The sequence below is a fragment of the Eubalaena glacialis genome, chromosome 2 (assembly GCF_028564815.1).
Source record: "Eubalaena glacialis isolate mEubGla1 chromosome 2, mEubGla1.1.hap2.+ XY, whole genome shotgun sequence".
NCBI classification, from domain to species: domain Eukaryota; kingdom Metazoa; phylum Chordata; class Mammalia; order Artiodactyla; family Balaenidae; genus Eubalaena; species Eubalaena glacialis.
The window spans coordinates 170,195,719-170,212,789 of record NC_083717.1 but is presented as its reverse complement, the minus strand read 5'-3'; the positions used below and the strand labels follow the sequence as shown (position 1 = coordinate 170,212,789).

Below are 17,071 nucleotides of genomic sequence, written 5' to 3'. Positions count from 1 at the left end.
TTTTGGTTTGCAGTTACCATGAGGTTTTGATATAGCAGTCTATCTATATACAAGATTGTTTTAAGTTGCTGGTCTCTTAATTTCAAATGCATTTCCAATATCCTGCATTTGTACTCTCCTCACGATTGTTGGTTTTGATAATCGTATTTGTGTGTGGATGATTTCCTACCTTTACTGTATGTTTGCCTTTACCAGTGAGCTTTCCCATTTGTAATTTTCTTGTTTCTAATTGTGGCCTTTTCTTTTCAACCTAGAGAAGTTCCTTAAGCAATGTTGTAAACCTGGTTTGGTGGTACTGAATTCTGTCAGTTTTTGCTTGTCTGTAAAGCTTTTGATTTCTCCGTCAAATCTGAATGAGAGCCTAGCTGTGTAGAGTATTCTTGGTTGTAGGTTTTTCCCTTTCATCACTTTAAATACATTGTGCCACTTCCTTCTAGCCTGCAGAGTTTCTGGTGAAAAAATCAGCTGATAACCTTATGGAGATTCCCTTGTATGTTATTTGTTACTTTTCCCTTGTTGCTTTTAATATTTTCTCTCTGCCTTTAATTTTTGTCAGTTTGATTAATATGTGTCTCAGCATGTTCCTCCTTGTTTTTATGCTGTGTGGGACTCTGCACTTCCTGGAGTTGGGTGACTGTTTTTTTTCCCATGTTAGGGAAGTTTTTAGCTATTATCTCTTCACATATTTTGTTAGGCCCTATCTCTCTCTCTTCTCCTTCTGGGATCCCTGTAATGCGAATGTTGGTGTGTTTAATGTTGTTCCAGAGGTCTCTGAAACTGTCCTCATTTCTTTTCATTCTTTTTTCTTTATTCTGTTCTGCTGCAGTGTTTTCCACCATTCTGTCTTCAAGCTCACTTATCCGTTCTTCTGCCTCATTTATTCTGTTATAGATTCCTCCTAGTGTATTTTTCATTTCAGTTATTGTACCGTTCAACTATGTTTGTTTGTTCTTTATGTCTTCTAGCTCTTTGTAATACATTTCTTGTACCTTCTCAGTCTGTGCCTCCATTCTTTTTCAGGTAGATTGCCTATCTCCATTTGACTTAGTTGTTCTTCTGGGGTTTTATCTTGTTCCTTCTATGGAACATATTCCTCTGCCATCTCATTTTGTCTAACTTTACGTGTTTGCAGTCTCCATTCCACAGGCTGCAGGGTTGTAGTTCCTTTTCCTTCTGGTGTCTGCCCCCTAGTGGGTGAGGCTGGTCTAGAGGCTTGTGCAGGCCTCCTGGTGGGAGGGACTGGTGCTTGCCCACTGGTGGGTAGAGCTGGGTCTTGTCCCTCTGGTGGACAGGGCCATGTCAAGGGGTGTGTTTAGAGGCGGCTGTGGGCTCAGGAAGACTTTAGGCAGCCTGTCTGCTGATGGTTGGGGCTGTGTTCTCACTGTATTGGTCGTTTGGTCTGAGGCGTCCCAGCACTGGAGCCTACAGGCTGTTGGGTAGGGCCAGGTCTTGGTGTCAAAATGGCAGACTCCCAGAGAGCTCATGCCAATGAGTACTCCCCAGTACTTCCACCACCAGTGTCCTTGTCCCCACAGTGCGCCACAGCCGCCCCCCCACCTCCCCAAGCGACCCTCTGAGACCAGCACGTAGGTCTGGCCCTGGCTTCTATGTAGTCACTGCTTTTTCCCCTAGGTCTTGGTGCTCATGAGACCTTGTGTGTGCCTTCCAAGAGTGGAGTTTCTGTTTCCCTCAGTCCTGTGGAGTTCCTATGATCAAGTCCCACTGGCCTTCAAAGCCAAGTGCTCTGGGGGCTCCTCCTTCCAATGCCAGACCCTCAGGCCAGGATGCCTGATGTGGGGCTCAAAACTCTCATTCCTGTGGGAGAACCTCTACCATGTAATTATTTTCCAGTTTGTGGGTCACCCACCCGGTGGGTATGGGATTTGATTATATTGTGAATGCGCCCCTCCTACCATCTCATTGTGGCCTTTTCTTTGTCTTTGGATGTACAATATCTTTTTTAGCAGGTTCCAGTGTTTTTTGTCGATGGTTGTTCAGCAGTTACTTGTGATTTTGGTGTTTTCGTGAGAGGGGGTGAACTCAAGTCCTTCTATTCCACCATCTTGTCTCCAACATCTTCAAGATTTCAGACTTTATATAAGTATTACTTTCTGAGAGTTTATAGAGCTCTAGAACATATTTGCATAAAATTAGTTGATAGAAATATCAGAATATTAATTCATTGGAGAGCTACTAATCTTAAAGAATATTATGAATGCATGTTTTTAAAAGTTTAATTGACATTTTAATTTTCTTAACTGCTAAAGATTTTGGTTTTTCTTCCCTATTTCTTCATAGCAAAACTTCTACCAGTATGAGTATATTCTTAATCTTCTTCTGACACTGAAATTGAATTCAGTTTATTGATACTGTATCTTTGTTTTTCTTCTTTTTTATTTTGATTATACCTTTCGGATTTTTTCCAATAGATTTTCTTTCCCTTTACTCAAAAATCTTACTGGTGAATTTCTTCATTGATTATTTTTTAACCCAGTAATATCAACTTTTCTTCCACTCTACTTTATTTGGGTGTTTAGGAGTTTCAGCACACCTTTCAAAAAATATCTGTATCATTAAATGCAATGGCTATAGTAATTAACTGTGTTTTCTAACAGGTTTTACTCCTGATAACTGTACACATTCAAGAAATCATTTAGGGACTTCCCTGGTGGTCCAGCGGTTAAGACTCCACACTCCCAATGCAGGGGGCCTGGGTTCAATCCCTGGTTAGGGAACTAGATCCAGCATGCCACAACTAAGAGCCCACATGCTGCAACGAAGATCCCGCATGCCACAACTAAAGACCTGGCCCAGCCAAATAAATAAATAATTTTTTTAAAAAAGAGAGAAATAATTTAGATGTAACCAGTATATCTTGGTAGATTTCTGTTGCCAACAAACGTGTTTACCAGTTGAGAGTGCTAATATTTTTCTCATAACATCCACTTGCAGGATTATTTGATTTTGCCTTCCATTTAGGTTTTTTTTAAGCATAAAGTGCATTTTTTGAAACCACAGGTTTGTTGAAGTTATTTTGTCTTATGATTTTTTTATGGAAGTAAACATGAACATTATGAGATAAAAACGAACTTTCGTTTATTAATGGGCCCTGTGACATGATTCTGTATATAGAAAATGCTATACAGTTCACACACAAAAAACTAATCTGCTAGAGCTAATAAATATATTCAGCAAAATTGCAGAGTAAAAGACACAAAAATTAGTGTATTTCTATACACCGGCAATGAACACATGAAAAGGAGATTAATATTTCATTTACGAGAGCATTCAAAAGAATATACTACCTAGGAATAAATTTAACCAGGGGAGGTGAAAGACTTGCATATTGCTATGAAACATTGCTGAAAGAAATGAAAGAAGATTTAAATAAATGGAAAGATACCCTATGTTCATGGGCTGGAAGATTTAATATTGTTAATATGGAGTACAGCAAGATCTGTAGATCCATTGCAATCCCTATCAAAATTACAATGGCTTTTTTTTTTTTGCAGAAATCGTCAAATTCATATGGAATTGTAGGGGGCCCCAGATAGCCAAAACAATGTTGAAAAAGAAAATAGAAGTTGGGGGACTCAAATTTCCTGATTTTAAAACTTACTTCAAAGCTACAGTAATTGAAACAGTGGAGTACTAGCATAAAGATAGACTTATAGACCAATGGAATAGAATTAAGAGTCAAGAAATAAACCCAAACATCTATGGCTAATTGATTTTCAACAAGGGGCTAAGACTAGTTAATGGGGAAAGTATAGTCTCTTCAACCAGTGGTTCTGGACAGCTGGATAACCACATGCAAACGAATGAATTTGTACCCTTACAACATGGATGAGCCTTGAAAACACTATGCTAAGTGAAAGAAGACACAGAAGACCACATTTATATGAAATGTCTGAAATAGGCAAATTCATTGGGTCAGAAAATAGTTTGCTGATTGTCAGGGCCTGGGAAAGGAGGAATGAGGATATGAGTATGGGGTTTATTTTTTGAGGTGATAATGCTTTAAAATTAGATAGTGATGAAAGTTGTACAACTGTGAATATACTCAGAAGCACTGAATTGTAAACTTTTAAAAAGATGAATTTTTTGGCATGTGAATTGTATCTCAATAAAGCTATTATTTTTTAAAAGAAGAAGAGCAAGCTTATTAGCTCAGGGGTGCACAACTATCCTAGAATATTCTCTTATTCAAGGGCCATACTCAACCCTAAATTAACATGTTTTTTCCCTAAGAACCCATCTTACCCTGTGATCCGGAGGTTCAGTGTAAGTGTTGACTATTTGTTAACAATTGGTACTTGTAATGCTTCATTATTCCTAATCTAACCAGGTAACCCCCACATCATGACCGGCAGTTTCTAGTTACAATTTTATCTCTTTTTTTTCTTTTTAATATTTATTTATTTATTTATTTGGCTCTACCGGGTCTTTAGTTGCGGCACACAGCATCTTCGTTGCAGCATGCGGGATGTTTAGTTGTGGCATGTGGGCTGCATGTGGGATCTAGTTCCCCGTCCAGGGATTGAACTCGGGCACCCTGCATTGGAAGCACAGAGTCTTAACCACTGGACTACCAGGGAAGTTGCATAATTTTACCTTTTATGTTAATAAAACCCATTCATCTGAGATATTTGGTATGGTATCAGTCATAATCTTGTTATCTAGATCCCTTTGGGCTACTGTGGCTTTTTTTCTGTCTCTATTCATTTTCTTTTTTAATTGATGAAAAATATTATGTTCTTCTGAATATCCTTTACTTTGTGATCTTAGTAAGTCATGTATTGTTTTAAATTAATAAATCCTGTATCAGAGGTCATGGGAATAAACAGTTAATGGGTTCACTCAGCTGAAATTCAATCTTAAATTGTTTCCATATGGAGCTTTTAATTAAACCTCTTCTCAAAGGTACCAGTGTTCTGATAGCATATTGAAGTCCAGCTCTTATTTGCTTTTTATATTTTTCACATTTGGAGTGAAGAGTATTTTTTTCTTATGCTTGAATAAATAAGGAATACTATTTATTGGTGTTTCTTTTTCCTCTCTACAAACACTGATTTTTTAAAAGTTAAATTTAGGAACAGGTATATGTGTCTATTTACTGATAATCAACTGATTCCCTTTTCTGAACTAGAAGATGTACATTTTCTTATGGAATTACAACCATGAGAGTGGACAGAAGATTTATATGATGTGATGGAAATTTGGAGAGTCACACTTAGGCAATAGGGCTTCTACTGCCCACATTACCCTTTCTTAGTCTAATGAGATGGTGTCCTAGATAGAGCCATTGTCTCCAGAGCTGAGGCCTATTAGACCCACTAGGCAACATCCACACGTGCTTGGGGAGTGAATAACAGGGCTGGAGAGCTGCCATGAGCTGAAAATGCATTCTGTGACCTGTGCCAGGTGCTTTTATTAGAAAGCCTTAGAATCTAGGATTCCAAAATTTTTGCTGTCTTCCATGGATTTCTCTGAGAGGTATCTGGGGCTTGGAATTTCCTTGTCCTTCCATTAAATATTTTCTAAGAAATTCTGAACACATATCCCTTTCTTATATTGTCATTCTCTATTCTGACTCTCTGTGTGCTGCTTTTTGGAAAGTTAACTGTGTGAACTATGATTTGTGTACTTTGCTGTATGTAGGTATACTTCAACCAGGAGTTGGGTTTTGTTTGTTTGTTTTTAAGTACATATAAGAAACCATACACAGATTACCAGGTAGGGCTAGTATTGCAATCAGGAAGAGACTTTTCATTTCATCACTTGTCTTAGTGTTTTAATTTTTATAAGAAACATATTTTCTTTGAAAAATAAAAGAGCAAGTTTTATAGATAAGAAAGTTATACTGAGATAGAGTTTTGATGGAAAGACAAGATAATCTCTCAATGGTAGGATTTGGGGGTTTAAAATCAAACCTGAGTTTAAATGCTGGCTCTGTTTCTTTCCTTGCTGGCTTCCACTTTTTCTTACTAAGTCTGCACAGCAGCCCACTTTGGGGACTCTCTTCATCTTGCATCTAGGAAGCATCTCAGTGCAGACTTCTCATCACTTTTTTGGTAGTGTGATAACAGAAAGAGCAAGTACTGGAGGGTAAAAGGAGAAATGACAAATTATAGCCAGCCTGGCAAATTCAGGGTACATATTCCTTCTTCTTCCAAGCGTGTCATATATTTTTTTTAAATATAGAAATGCTCTTTCTCTTTTTTAAAAATATTTGTTTGTTTGTTTGTTTGTTTATGGCTGCGTTGGGTCTTCGTTGCTGCCCACGGGCTTTCTCTAGTTGCGGCAGGCGGGGGCTACTCTTTGTTGCGGTGCGCGGGCTTCTCATTGTGGTGGCTTCTCTTGTTGTGGAGCACCAGCTCTAGGCGTGTGGGCTTCAGTAGTTGTGGCGCACGAGCTCAGTAGTTGTGGCTCTTGGGCTCTAGAGCACAGGCTCAGTAGTTGTGGCACACGGGCTTAGTTGCTCCGCGGCATGTGGGATATTCCCGGACCAGGGCTCGAACCCGTGTCCCCTGCATTGGCAGGTGGATTCTTAACCACTGTGCCACCAGGGAAGTCCAAGCATGTCCTATTTTGATGAATTATACCCTTTATTCTGCATCCCTGCTCTTCACAGCCTGTTCTTCACGGTCAGCCTGATGTCCTTGCTCAAAAAGCAGCTCTTTCCATTGCTAGACTCTAGTCTGCTCAGAGTAAATGCATTGGACACGATCCCACCACAGGATAATCTTGCCATGATTGTTTTTAGAAAAATGAAGCACCAAGTGTGTCTTGCTCCTCCTGGCTCTAACCTCTGCTCTGTCTTGTATATTTTAGGCTTTAAAGGAGATAGATGAAGTCGGGGACCTATTGCACCTGAAGTATTCCCGTCATCGGTCAGTACCTCTATTGGACAGGCCCTTTGATGAGACTACATATGAAGAAACAGAAGACTGAGCCTTTTGGTGCTCCCCTAAAGGGACTCCCTCACCCAGGAGAGTGTGTGGCCTTTCCAGTCCAGTTGCAGGAACCACACTTCTTGTGCAAGAGATTTCCTCAACTACTGACGGCGGCCACCTCCACTCTAAATGATATTTTGTAAATAGTGAAAAACTGCTTCACATCCTTCCTTTGCTACATCACCTTTAAAAAAAGAGGTGACTCACTTTGCTTTTTTGTCCATTAAAAAAATGTTTTATTTTATAACTATTCTACTTGTGAAATCACACTGACCCTACCCTGTCTCTGGCTAGCCATGCAGGCCATTTTCCTCTCACAGACGTGGGCCCATCCAAAGCTCCTGCTGGCCCTGGCACTACAGCCTCGAGACTCACCTGGCCTTCCTTCCTGGGGAGCAAGTGCCTTCCACTTACTTCCGGTCCAGGTCTCAGAGGTGGCCAGCCTTGGAATCCTTGTTTAACCAGTCACGTAATCACCCAAAGTGTTTTAATGTGTCTTAAGTTTAGCCATTTAAGAAAAGTAGTAAACACTAACATTGCTGAAACTCCCCCTCACTGTATATCCCTCCCGGGCCAGAAGCCTCCAAGGCTTGGTCTTATTCCATTTTGTTCTGGTCACCAGATGATATCTTCCTTCACCATCAAATGTTTCTTCGTAATGGTCACCATCTGAGGGTATGTCCAGTTTCTGGGTTCTTCCCAAGCTGGAATCTAACACTCCCACCCCCTGTTTAAAACACTTAAATGGTTTTAAAAGCACCCACATCCCACCCCCTGTTTAAAACACTTAAATGGTTTTAAAAGCACCCACATCCCACCCTGGTCAGACCTCGGTGCTGAAGCCGACTCACACCTCACTCTTCTGTGTACAAAGCTGCTCCACAGAGTGATAGGCCCTCCTGCTCGGGTGAGAGGGCAGGGGTGGTGGGGAAAGGGTTGACTGCTCCTTGTAGAATGTCTGTGGTTTCCTTCTTACTGCTTTCTACTTTTCAAAATTATGACAGCGTCTGCCTGGGTTTGTGTCCATATTAGGATTTCAACTGATAAAGGAGAATGTTGGTAAATCCTCCGCTCAGAAATCATTTGTCATGTTCCTAATGTAAGGATTAAAGTTTATTAACTTACCCTTTTTAGAAGATGACCCATTTAAATATCACTCTGAGTGCTATTTCTCTTTTACTCTTGATGTCCTAATGCAGTTCTAACCTGGCATCTGGGGCTTTTAGGGGCTCCATCTCCTTCCATTACCCCTTATTTTTTCCCTGAGAAATTCTGAACACTTATTTTTTGCTAAACTGGGATCCTCTATTTTGACTCTGTTTGCATACCAAGTAAGGGGATTTCTTTCAGCGAGCTTTATACTGCTTGACCAAAGAGCAAATCTGAAAATCACCATGTTAAAGTTCTTACTTTCTTCTGTTGACCAAAGCTTAAGTGAAGAGAACTTTTGACTTTTTTTATACCCAAGATCAGCTTGTCTTTTAGTAGCCATCAAGTATTATAGGGGAAGGATTGGGAACAGAATGGAAAAACATTGTGTGAAAGTAGTTTTGTACATCTCTATTTTTGAAATCACTCCTTTTATTTGTAAAAATTTTCAGTCCAAATTCTCCTGGGCATCTTGTCATCAGCTGTGGTATTTTTGTGCAGATACATGTAGTGGAGGATGTAAGCAATGCTATTGTTTGTGAAGTTTTGTTTTCATGTCTTAAGTTATCTTTGGTCACTCTCAGCATCTGAGAGCCTTAAGCCCTTGAAATATTCCAAGGTTTTATTTTAATTTTTTAAAGAATAGAAAAAAGTGAAAAGAACCAAGTAGAGATGCAGGGACTGCATTTAGCATGTACAAGTTGAAGTAAAAAAGATTGTGGTAACTAAGTAATTAGTCCTGTAAAATAAAATACATTACTAACCTTTCCTGCACATCTAGGTCCTCACCATAGAACCCCATTAGAACCAGGGAGCTTTTGCACTGCAGTTACTATTTAGTGATGTAGGGTTTGCAGAAGTCACAAACTTAAAGCAATGAACTTAATGGCCAGTCTTTTATTTTGGCTTGCATGAAGTCACTGCAACTTAAAATGTCAGTTAATATGGGCATTTAAATATATATATATATCACTTTGCTATGCAGTTATTTCAGGATAAATGCAGTTAAGTTACAGATTTATTTTGAAGAGAGAAAACTCCTGTGATCTCTCTAGGACCTCTACTTCCTAGAGGACAAAACATTACACACACTGGTTGTCTCTTCTTGAAACTGTAATATAAATCTAGGGTCCAGTCATATCACAAATATCATTACTTAACCAAGCACTTGGGGAAACACAAGTGTATATAAATACTGTCATTGGGAATGAGTAGAAATCTGGGACAAATAAGTATTGTTTAGTACATGGTTTAACACAGCCTACTTCAAGAATCTGATGGGATTCAAACAGGCATCAGCTAACCATTACTACCAAGGCTGATCATCAGAGTTAGTTGATAGAGGTGTGACTAATCCTTATTACTTTTTCTCATCCCTCTTTTTATTTAGCTTTGTCTTCATCCATTTCAGGTTTATACGACCTTTTTCTGCAGATCACATCAGAAACCAGGAAGTTTATAACTAGGGCACATCAAAATCACACCCAAAGAATGGATCAAGTGGCAGTGGCAGAGGCAGATTCTCCTCCCATCTTTATTTTAAAAGCCTTACTGTAGAATATGGCGTACGTTCTAGAGCATTGAAAGAGAATGTTCAGGGGCAGGGTCTTTGAAGCACTAAACTTTTCGCTTTGCTTTGGAAAATTTTTTCCCTTTAAAAAAACATTCTGGTCTCCAGAGCCCAGAGTACTGTTTGCTTGTTTGAAGAACTTCTCCGTCACTATCTTAAACTTTCGTGATAGGGTGAGGATTTCAAATAGTCAGACACCCCTCTTCCTCATGTAGTCATGGAAGGTGAACAGAAATAACCCGACACAACTACTAAGGGCTGCGTGTTTGCCTGATGCCCTTTCAGAGGCCAAGGCCCTATTTCTTCCCCCATGTGCCTCTTTCCAAATTGATGAGGATCTCTGGCCCCTTGTCATACTGGATTGGGCAGCAGCACTTCTAGTCATGTCATAGGCAGTGAAGAAAGAGAATTTGGGTTCTTGTTTTGTATGAATTTGTGGCAAAACCACCTAGAAAAGGTTAAATACAATTGACTATCTCCTGGTTCTCTCTCTCTCTCTTTTTTTTTTTTTGGCTGTGTCACGGGTCATGCAGGATCCTAGTTCCCCGACCACGGATCAAACCCGCGCCCCCTGCAGTGGAAGCGCGGCGTCTTAACCACTGAACCGCCAGGGAGGTCCCTCCTGGTTCTCTTGTATAAAGAATTGCTGTGCCCTAATTCCCAGGGTGTCTTTCCTGGTGTTCTAGGTAAGCCAGAATAGGTTTTAATCTGTCCTTGCTATAACCCATGTGGTTAGAAAAAATGGGAAAGTTGTGGTTTTCCTTCTGTCCACTTTCTTGAAGGTCAAGAACTGTTGAGCACTTCACACAGGTAAAATCATCTTAGCCCAAAGGAGTTATGAAGGGGGAGTTATGAAAATCAAAGGATTCTTCTTGGCTGTTGAGCAGCTGTTTGCTTAATCCGTTAAGCCAGTTAATTAAAACACCTTCCACGTAAAGAAAAGCTTGTCCATTCTCTCTTCAGCTTTATCCACATGAAATGCAGTGTTCAGGCTCCTAGCCATTTATTTGCCATGTGCCCAGATAGCTGGGTTAGAAGGCTGGCTTCCTCCCTTATCATACAGAGGAAATGCCAGGACTAGCCAGTGATCCCTTTGCTTTTAATGTGTAGAAAATGCTGTTGCCCCTTTTGTCATTTCTAGTGACTTCTGTTTTCTAAGCACCTTTTGCTATAGATTGAGCCTTTTCTAGGGAGGAAACCGAAGGGGCTAGCTCGAGCCCTTATCGGAAATGTTTATTCCAATGTCTCTGCTGAGTCTGAGGTATCATATTCCCAGTCATCCTTGGGACTGACTTGGGGAAGCTGTGGGCAAGGTCTTATTTACTGTGTAGTACACATGATAAATGGCCTTATAAACTGATTTTTTGTGGTATGATGAGTTTATTAAACTGACCATAAAGAATTCAGTGGCTCTTAACCTGCCTTTACTGTGTTTTTAATGAAGCACACCCAAAGCTCTGTTCTTTTGGAGCAGTTATGGGGAGGTTGAATGAAAGGTAAAAATTAGAGCAGTGCCCTGATGTGCCAAGTGTCCTGCCTTGTTGCTGTCTGCGTGGATAGTGGATCCTTCCATACACAAGGAGCCTTGAGCCCACTCAGTGTCTGCTTTTTCCAACACAGTTCCCGAGTTTCTTGTGCAAAGCTTTGTCATTTGGCCCAGGCCTTCCAAGGAAGTGTGGGACATATCACTGACTAGGGTGGAGTGGTGACTTGTCTTCATCTTTGATGTTAGGTCTTGTTACCTCAGTGGTGTTCATGGTTGGAACGATAAAAAGCATCCTTGATGGTTCTTCACAGGATACTAGTGAGATCACCATGTCAGCCAGCATGCCCACAGTCTTGATGATCCCTCTCTGGATAAAGGTAGTTAACATTAAGAGAAGGGGGAAAGAGATAAAATAAGAATAGAGAAATAGCTTATGGAGAGCCGAGATCTTATTTTGTTGGCCCATATTTTTTCATTCCTGTAAACTGGAATTTGCAAGAGGTGCTGTGATAACCCTTCCCCAGTCCTGTAATGCTCATATAATCTGAGAAAGAGAAGGGGAAATATAAATAAAACTTTTTAAAATTTAGTATTGTGTTAAAATGTCACTCTCTCCCTTACCCACACCCGCCCCCCGTCTCCCTTTTTTGCCAGATGATTTTTCGTTGCTGTTGTTGTTGGATGACTGTCAAGCTATAAATGATGGGTTGAGGGAGGTGTATCCATTTTGAGAGTGCCTGTTAAGAGCTGAAGGGGAACTACTTGAGATGACTTAAGAATCATCCCATGAAATTTATTGTTTTGCTCCAATAAAATAATCTGAAAGCTGTATCTGCCTTTATTCATTAAACCAATAAATACTGAGTGCTGTTTCCATGCCAGGCACTGCACTGAGCATTACCAATAACAGCAGCAAACAGAAGGTTATGGTTCCTACTTTTGTAAACAAATAGGCACATGAACCATATATATATCGTGTTAGAAACTGCTAAGTGCCATGAAGGAAAGGTAAAGAGCCTGATAAAATTGGAACCAGTGTCTGGTTTAGACAGAGGTGATAGAGGAAACTTTTCTAAGGATTGGAGGATCTGAAAGAAAGAGTGTGGTTGATGCTCGCAAGAACTGTGAAGTGGAGCTCACCAGGAGGCGGTAGAGGCTGCCGCACCGGGTGACTTTATCTTACGCACCAGGGACAACCAGTGAAAAGTTGTAAGCATTGAAAAAAAAAACACCCATTTGGGACTTTGCTTGTGGCGCAGTGGTTAAGAATCCGCCTGCCAATGCAGGGGACACGGGTTTGAGCCCTGGTCCGGGAAGATCCCACATGCCGCGGAGCAACTAAGCCTGTGCGCCACAACTACCAAGCCTGTGCTCTAGAGCCCACGAGCCACAACTACTGAGCCCACGTGCCGCAACTACTGAAGCCCGCGTGCCTAGAGCCCATGCTCCACAACAAGAGAAGCCACCGCAATGAGAAGCCTGTGCACCACAACGAAGAGTAGCCCCTGCTCGCCACAACTAGAGAAAGCCCATGCGCAGCAACAAAGACCCAATGCAGCCAAAAATAAATAAGATAAATTTTTAAAAATTAAAAAAAAAATACCCATTAGCATGCTTTTTTGTAGACAATGACAAGTTGATAAAATTTATGTGGAAATGCAAAGGACCTAGAATAGTCAAAACAATTTTGTAAAGAAACTTATACTACCTGATTTCAAAACTTTGCACAAAGCTACAGTAACCAAGACTGCAACTGGCATTAGATTAGTCATATAGAACAATAAAACAGAATAGGGAGTCCAGAAATAGACCCAAATGTGTATGGTTAGCTGATGTTTGACAAAAGTGCCAAGTTAATTCAATGGGGAAAGGACCTTCAACCTTACATCACATACCACAGTTGACTCAAAACAAATCATAGATCTGAGCATAAAAAATTAAAAAAAATGAAACTTCTTGGAGAAACTATAAAAAAAAATCGGTGACTTTGGGTTGGGTGGCAATGATTTCTTCAGACACAAAAAGCATGACTGAAAAAAACTGATAAACTGGACTTCATCAAAATGAAAATTTCAGAAGACTTAATGTAGTTTGCAGACTGGGATAAAATATCCACAGTACATATATCTGACAAAGCCTCTCTATTTAGAATATATAAAGAATCCTTAAAGCTCAATAAGACAAGATTATTAAATTAAAAATTGGCAAAAGATTTGAACAGACACTTCACAAAAGGAAGTATACTAATGGCCAATAAACACATGCAAAATGCTCAATATCATTGGTCATTAAGGAAAGGCCAATTAAAATTGCAATAAGATTCTACTACTCACCCACCCTCTAGAATGGTTAAATATAAAAAGAATTACAATACCAAGTGTTGACAAAGGTGGGAATGCAAAATGGTACAGCTGTTGGAAAAAACAATTTGGCAGGTTTTTGACAGCAATTTCACCCAAGAGAAGTGAAAGCATGTCCACAAGAGAATTGGCACTTGAATATTCATAGCTCCTTTATTCATAATAGCCCCAAACTGGAAACAATCCAAATGCTATCATAGTTAATGGGAAAAGAAGCAGAATGGTCATATGATGAATACTACTCAGCTGTGAAAAGGAACAAATTACTGACACCTACAACTAGATGGATGAACCTCAAAACCATGCTCAAAGAAAGAAGCCAAACAAAAGAATACATGAATGTGACTACACTGATACAAACTTCTAAAACGGCAGGACTAACCTATGATGACAGAGTGGAGAAGTGCTTACCAGGAGCCAAGGGTAGGGAGGTAGGGATTAACTGTACAAAGGGACTGTTAAAAGATAATTTTCAAAAACGAATAAAATCATGACTCTTACAGATGTAAAAATGAAAGATTTCATTTAACTCATTAATGAGAAAACTGTTAAGGGTATTACAGCCAATTCAAAGGAGATATTGAAAAACAGAAACTTTATAGATCAGGAACACTGAAGTGAATGTACAAATGAAGACAAAACTGATTTCTTCCACACTGGGGGAGGGAGGTCAATCGAACCTCCACAGAACAGGACAGAATTTGCATTTACATAGACAAGAAGTATTTTGCTTTGCTATTAGTTACCTACAACCTACAAAGTTGTAAAACAGCCCCAAGACAATGAAAGACTAGAATCAGATAACTCAAAAGGATGCATTGTATGTAGACAATGCATTACTTTCCACTGAAGCATATTTATTTTTCCTGCAGTGCACAGAAGGATATTGGAGTGATGAGAAATTTCTAAATCATGATGGTGGTGGTGGTTACCTGGATGTATACATTTGTCAAAACGCATTGAACTGTACAATTAAAATAGGTGTGTTTATTGTATGTAAATTATATCTCAAAGTTGATTGAAAAAAGAAAAGAATAACCAACAGCATTTGGGGAGGAGAGAGTGAGAACGAGTAGATACAGCAGGACTAATCGGGAGGCTATTATAGCTGTCCAGGTAATGGGGAGAGGGGCTCCCATTAGCGGTAGTTACTGACTTGGAGACAGATACACATGAATGAATGAATTCCTTACTTTCAAACTCCATGTTTAATCTGTGGGAAGGTTCAAAAGTTTGATGAAAAGACAAAATATTCGACTGGATGTGAAAATAGTTTTACAAAAAAAAAAAAAAAATCCTAAAAAACAACACAGTGGCCTCACATTTAGTAAAAGCAATATGGCGTAGCAGGTTGCTCAAATGCTAGGTTTCTTTGGGCTAATATTTGAGTGTTTACCATGTACCAGGCATCTTATTAGGCTGAACCACATGAAATTGCCAACATTTGACCCTTTTGACCCAAAAGTGGCAACTTCCTGTAGTTCATCCTAATATAAGTCCTTAGATTCTTATTTACTCCTCACACCTGTGAGGTGGGTAGCCCCTCCCTACACCCCAGACTTTTACAGATGACAAAAGCACCCACCAAGGGGTCAAAGAATTTGCCCAATAATATCTTCTTAGTAAATGATAGAAGCAAGGTTCAAACCCCTGTGGCGGACTCCAGACCGGCATTGTTACTAACCCCTGTGATGCACTATTCAAAACACTGCAGAAAGATTTCCCTGGTGGTGCAGTGGTTAAGAATCCACCCGCCAATGCCGGGGACATGGGTTCAAGCCCTGGTCCGGGAAGATTCCACATGCCGCGGAACAACTAAGCCCGTGCGCCACAACTACTGAGCCTGCGCTCTAGAGCCCGCGAGGGGGAGCCCCGTGCCACAACTACTGAAGACCACGCGCCTAGAGCCTGTGCTCCACGACAAGAGAAGCCACCACAATGAGAAGCCTGCACACTGCAACAAAAAGTAGCCCCCTCTCGACGCAACTAGAGAAAAGCCCGCACGCAGCAACGAAGACCCAATGCAGCCAAAAATAAATAAATTTAGTTTTTTAAAAAAGACAACTGCAGAGTCCTGGGCAGTGCTGTTGGGGATAGGAGTGGTTTCTCAGAAATGTGCCCAGTCTCCTAAGAGTTTCTAAGGCTAAACCCAGATCCCAAATTTTACCCTATGGCCAGGCTTCTGGCATCCTTCCCAGCACCTCCAGGGATCTGCTGTCCCTGCCCAGAAACCAGGCAGCCTTTGTGTTCCTCCATATGGCCCCTGGGTCGGCATCTTCCTAATAATGCCTTCTGACTGCTCCTCACCTACCTGTCCAAACCCCACCCCACCTGCCCTGTGTCACGGAGCTCACAGTCCCCAACAGCCCCCAGCCATGAAAATCGTCACTGCCACTCAGTTCCTGATCGTTATCATAAGCTGAGGTTTTATTTCATGACTGCACGCCCTACACGGCAGGATCCCTGCACGAGTGTCCCTCTGGAGGGAGTGGGTGGCCCCACTGTTTTACCCAGGATGAAACTAGGTGACACCCAGTGGCAGGGCAGGATCTTCGGACCACTCCTTCAAATGTGGCTAGCTGCTGTCCTTCTGGGACTTTATCCTCACATCTGAGTCTCAGCTCTCTCCTGGCTCTTGAAGTGCTGAACACCGGGGGGAAATTGGGTGCAGAGTGGCAGGTGTTTTTTTTCGAGTCTCCACCTCCAGCAGGGGAGCTGGAAGAGCCTTGGGGGAGTTACTTCCAGGCCTTCCTCCCCAAGCCAACCTACCTGGGTGCACATTTGCCCAAGAGCTAAAGGCTCCCGCGTTGGGCTGCGGCGTGTCCCTCGCCCGCGAGGCTCTGGCGGTCGGTGAGCCCCGGCGTCGCCCTCAGGACCCCGCAGCAGTCGCACAGCTGGACTGGAGAGCGCCGGCAGGCGGGCTGCGACTTTCCCCGAACAGGAATTCGCTTGGGGCTGCGCCGGCGACAGCGGCGGGCACTCAGGGCGGGGAGGCGGCCAGATCAAAGGGAGCCGCCCGCTGGGCCAAGACTTGTCCGGGAGCGCGAGGGGCCACCCCTCCGGGGAGGGCGGGGAACATCCCGAGCGCCGACCCGAGAGCAGCCGGGGCGCCCACGCCGGGCCAGGGAGAGAGAGAGAGAGAGAGGGAGGGAGAGAGAAGAGAGAAGAGAGAGAGAAGAGAGAGAGAGAGAGAGAGAGAGAGAGGGAGGGAGAGAGAAGAGAGGAGAGAGAAGAGAGAGAGAGAGAGGGAGGGAGAGAGAAGAGAGAGAGAAGAGGGAGGGAGAGAGAGCGAGAGAGAAAAGAGAGAGAAGAGAGAGGAGAGAGAAGGTAGAAGAGAGAGAGAAGAGAGAGAAGACAGAGAGAGAAGACAGAGAGAGGAGAGAGAGAGAGAGGAGAGCCGCGCGCCCCCGCCCCGCGCGCCCCCGCGGCCGCCGGAGCTCCCCTCGCGAGCCCTGAGCGCTGGCGCGGCCGGGCCTGCGCCGCCGTCCCAGCGCTCTCGCCCCTGGAGGAGGCGAGGCCCGGCGTCAACAGACTCGCCCGAGCAGGCCGG

General features: G+C 42.1%; 1 protein-coding gene across 1 annotated transcript in view; it reads left to right on the top strand.

The window, feature by feature from the left end:
* SPTLC2 (serine palmitoyltransferase long chain base subunit 2) overlaps positions 1-11,985 on the top strand; it is a 119,953-nt gene extending 107,968 nt beyond the window's left edge. The window contains exon 12 of the mRNA XM_061181139.1: positions 6,835-11,985. Coding sequence (XP_061037122.1) covers positions 6,835-6,954 — 120 coding nt within the window. The 3' untranslated portion in view covers positions 6,955-11,985. The remainder of the gene's footprint in view (positions 1-6,834) is intronic.
* The last annotated feature ends 5,086 nt before the right edge of the window (positions 11,986-17,071 follow it).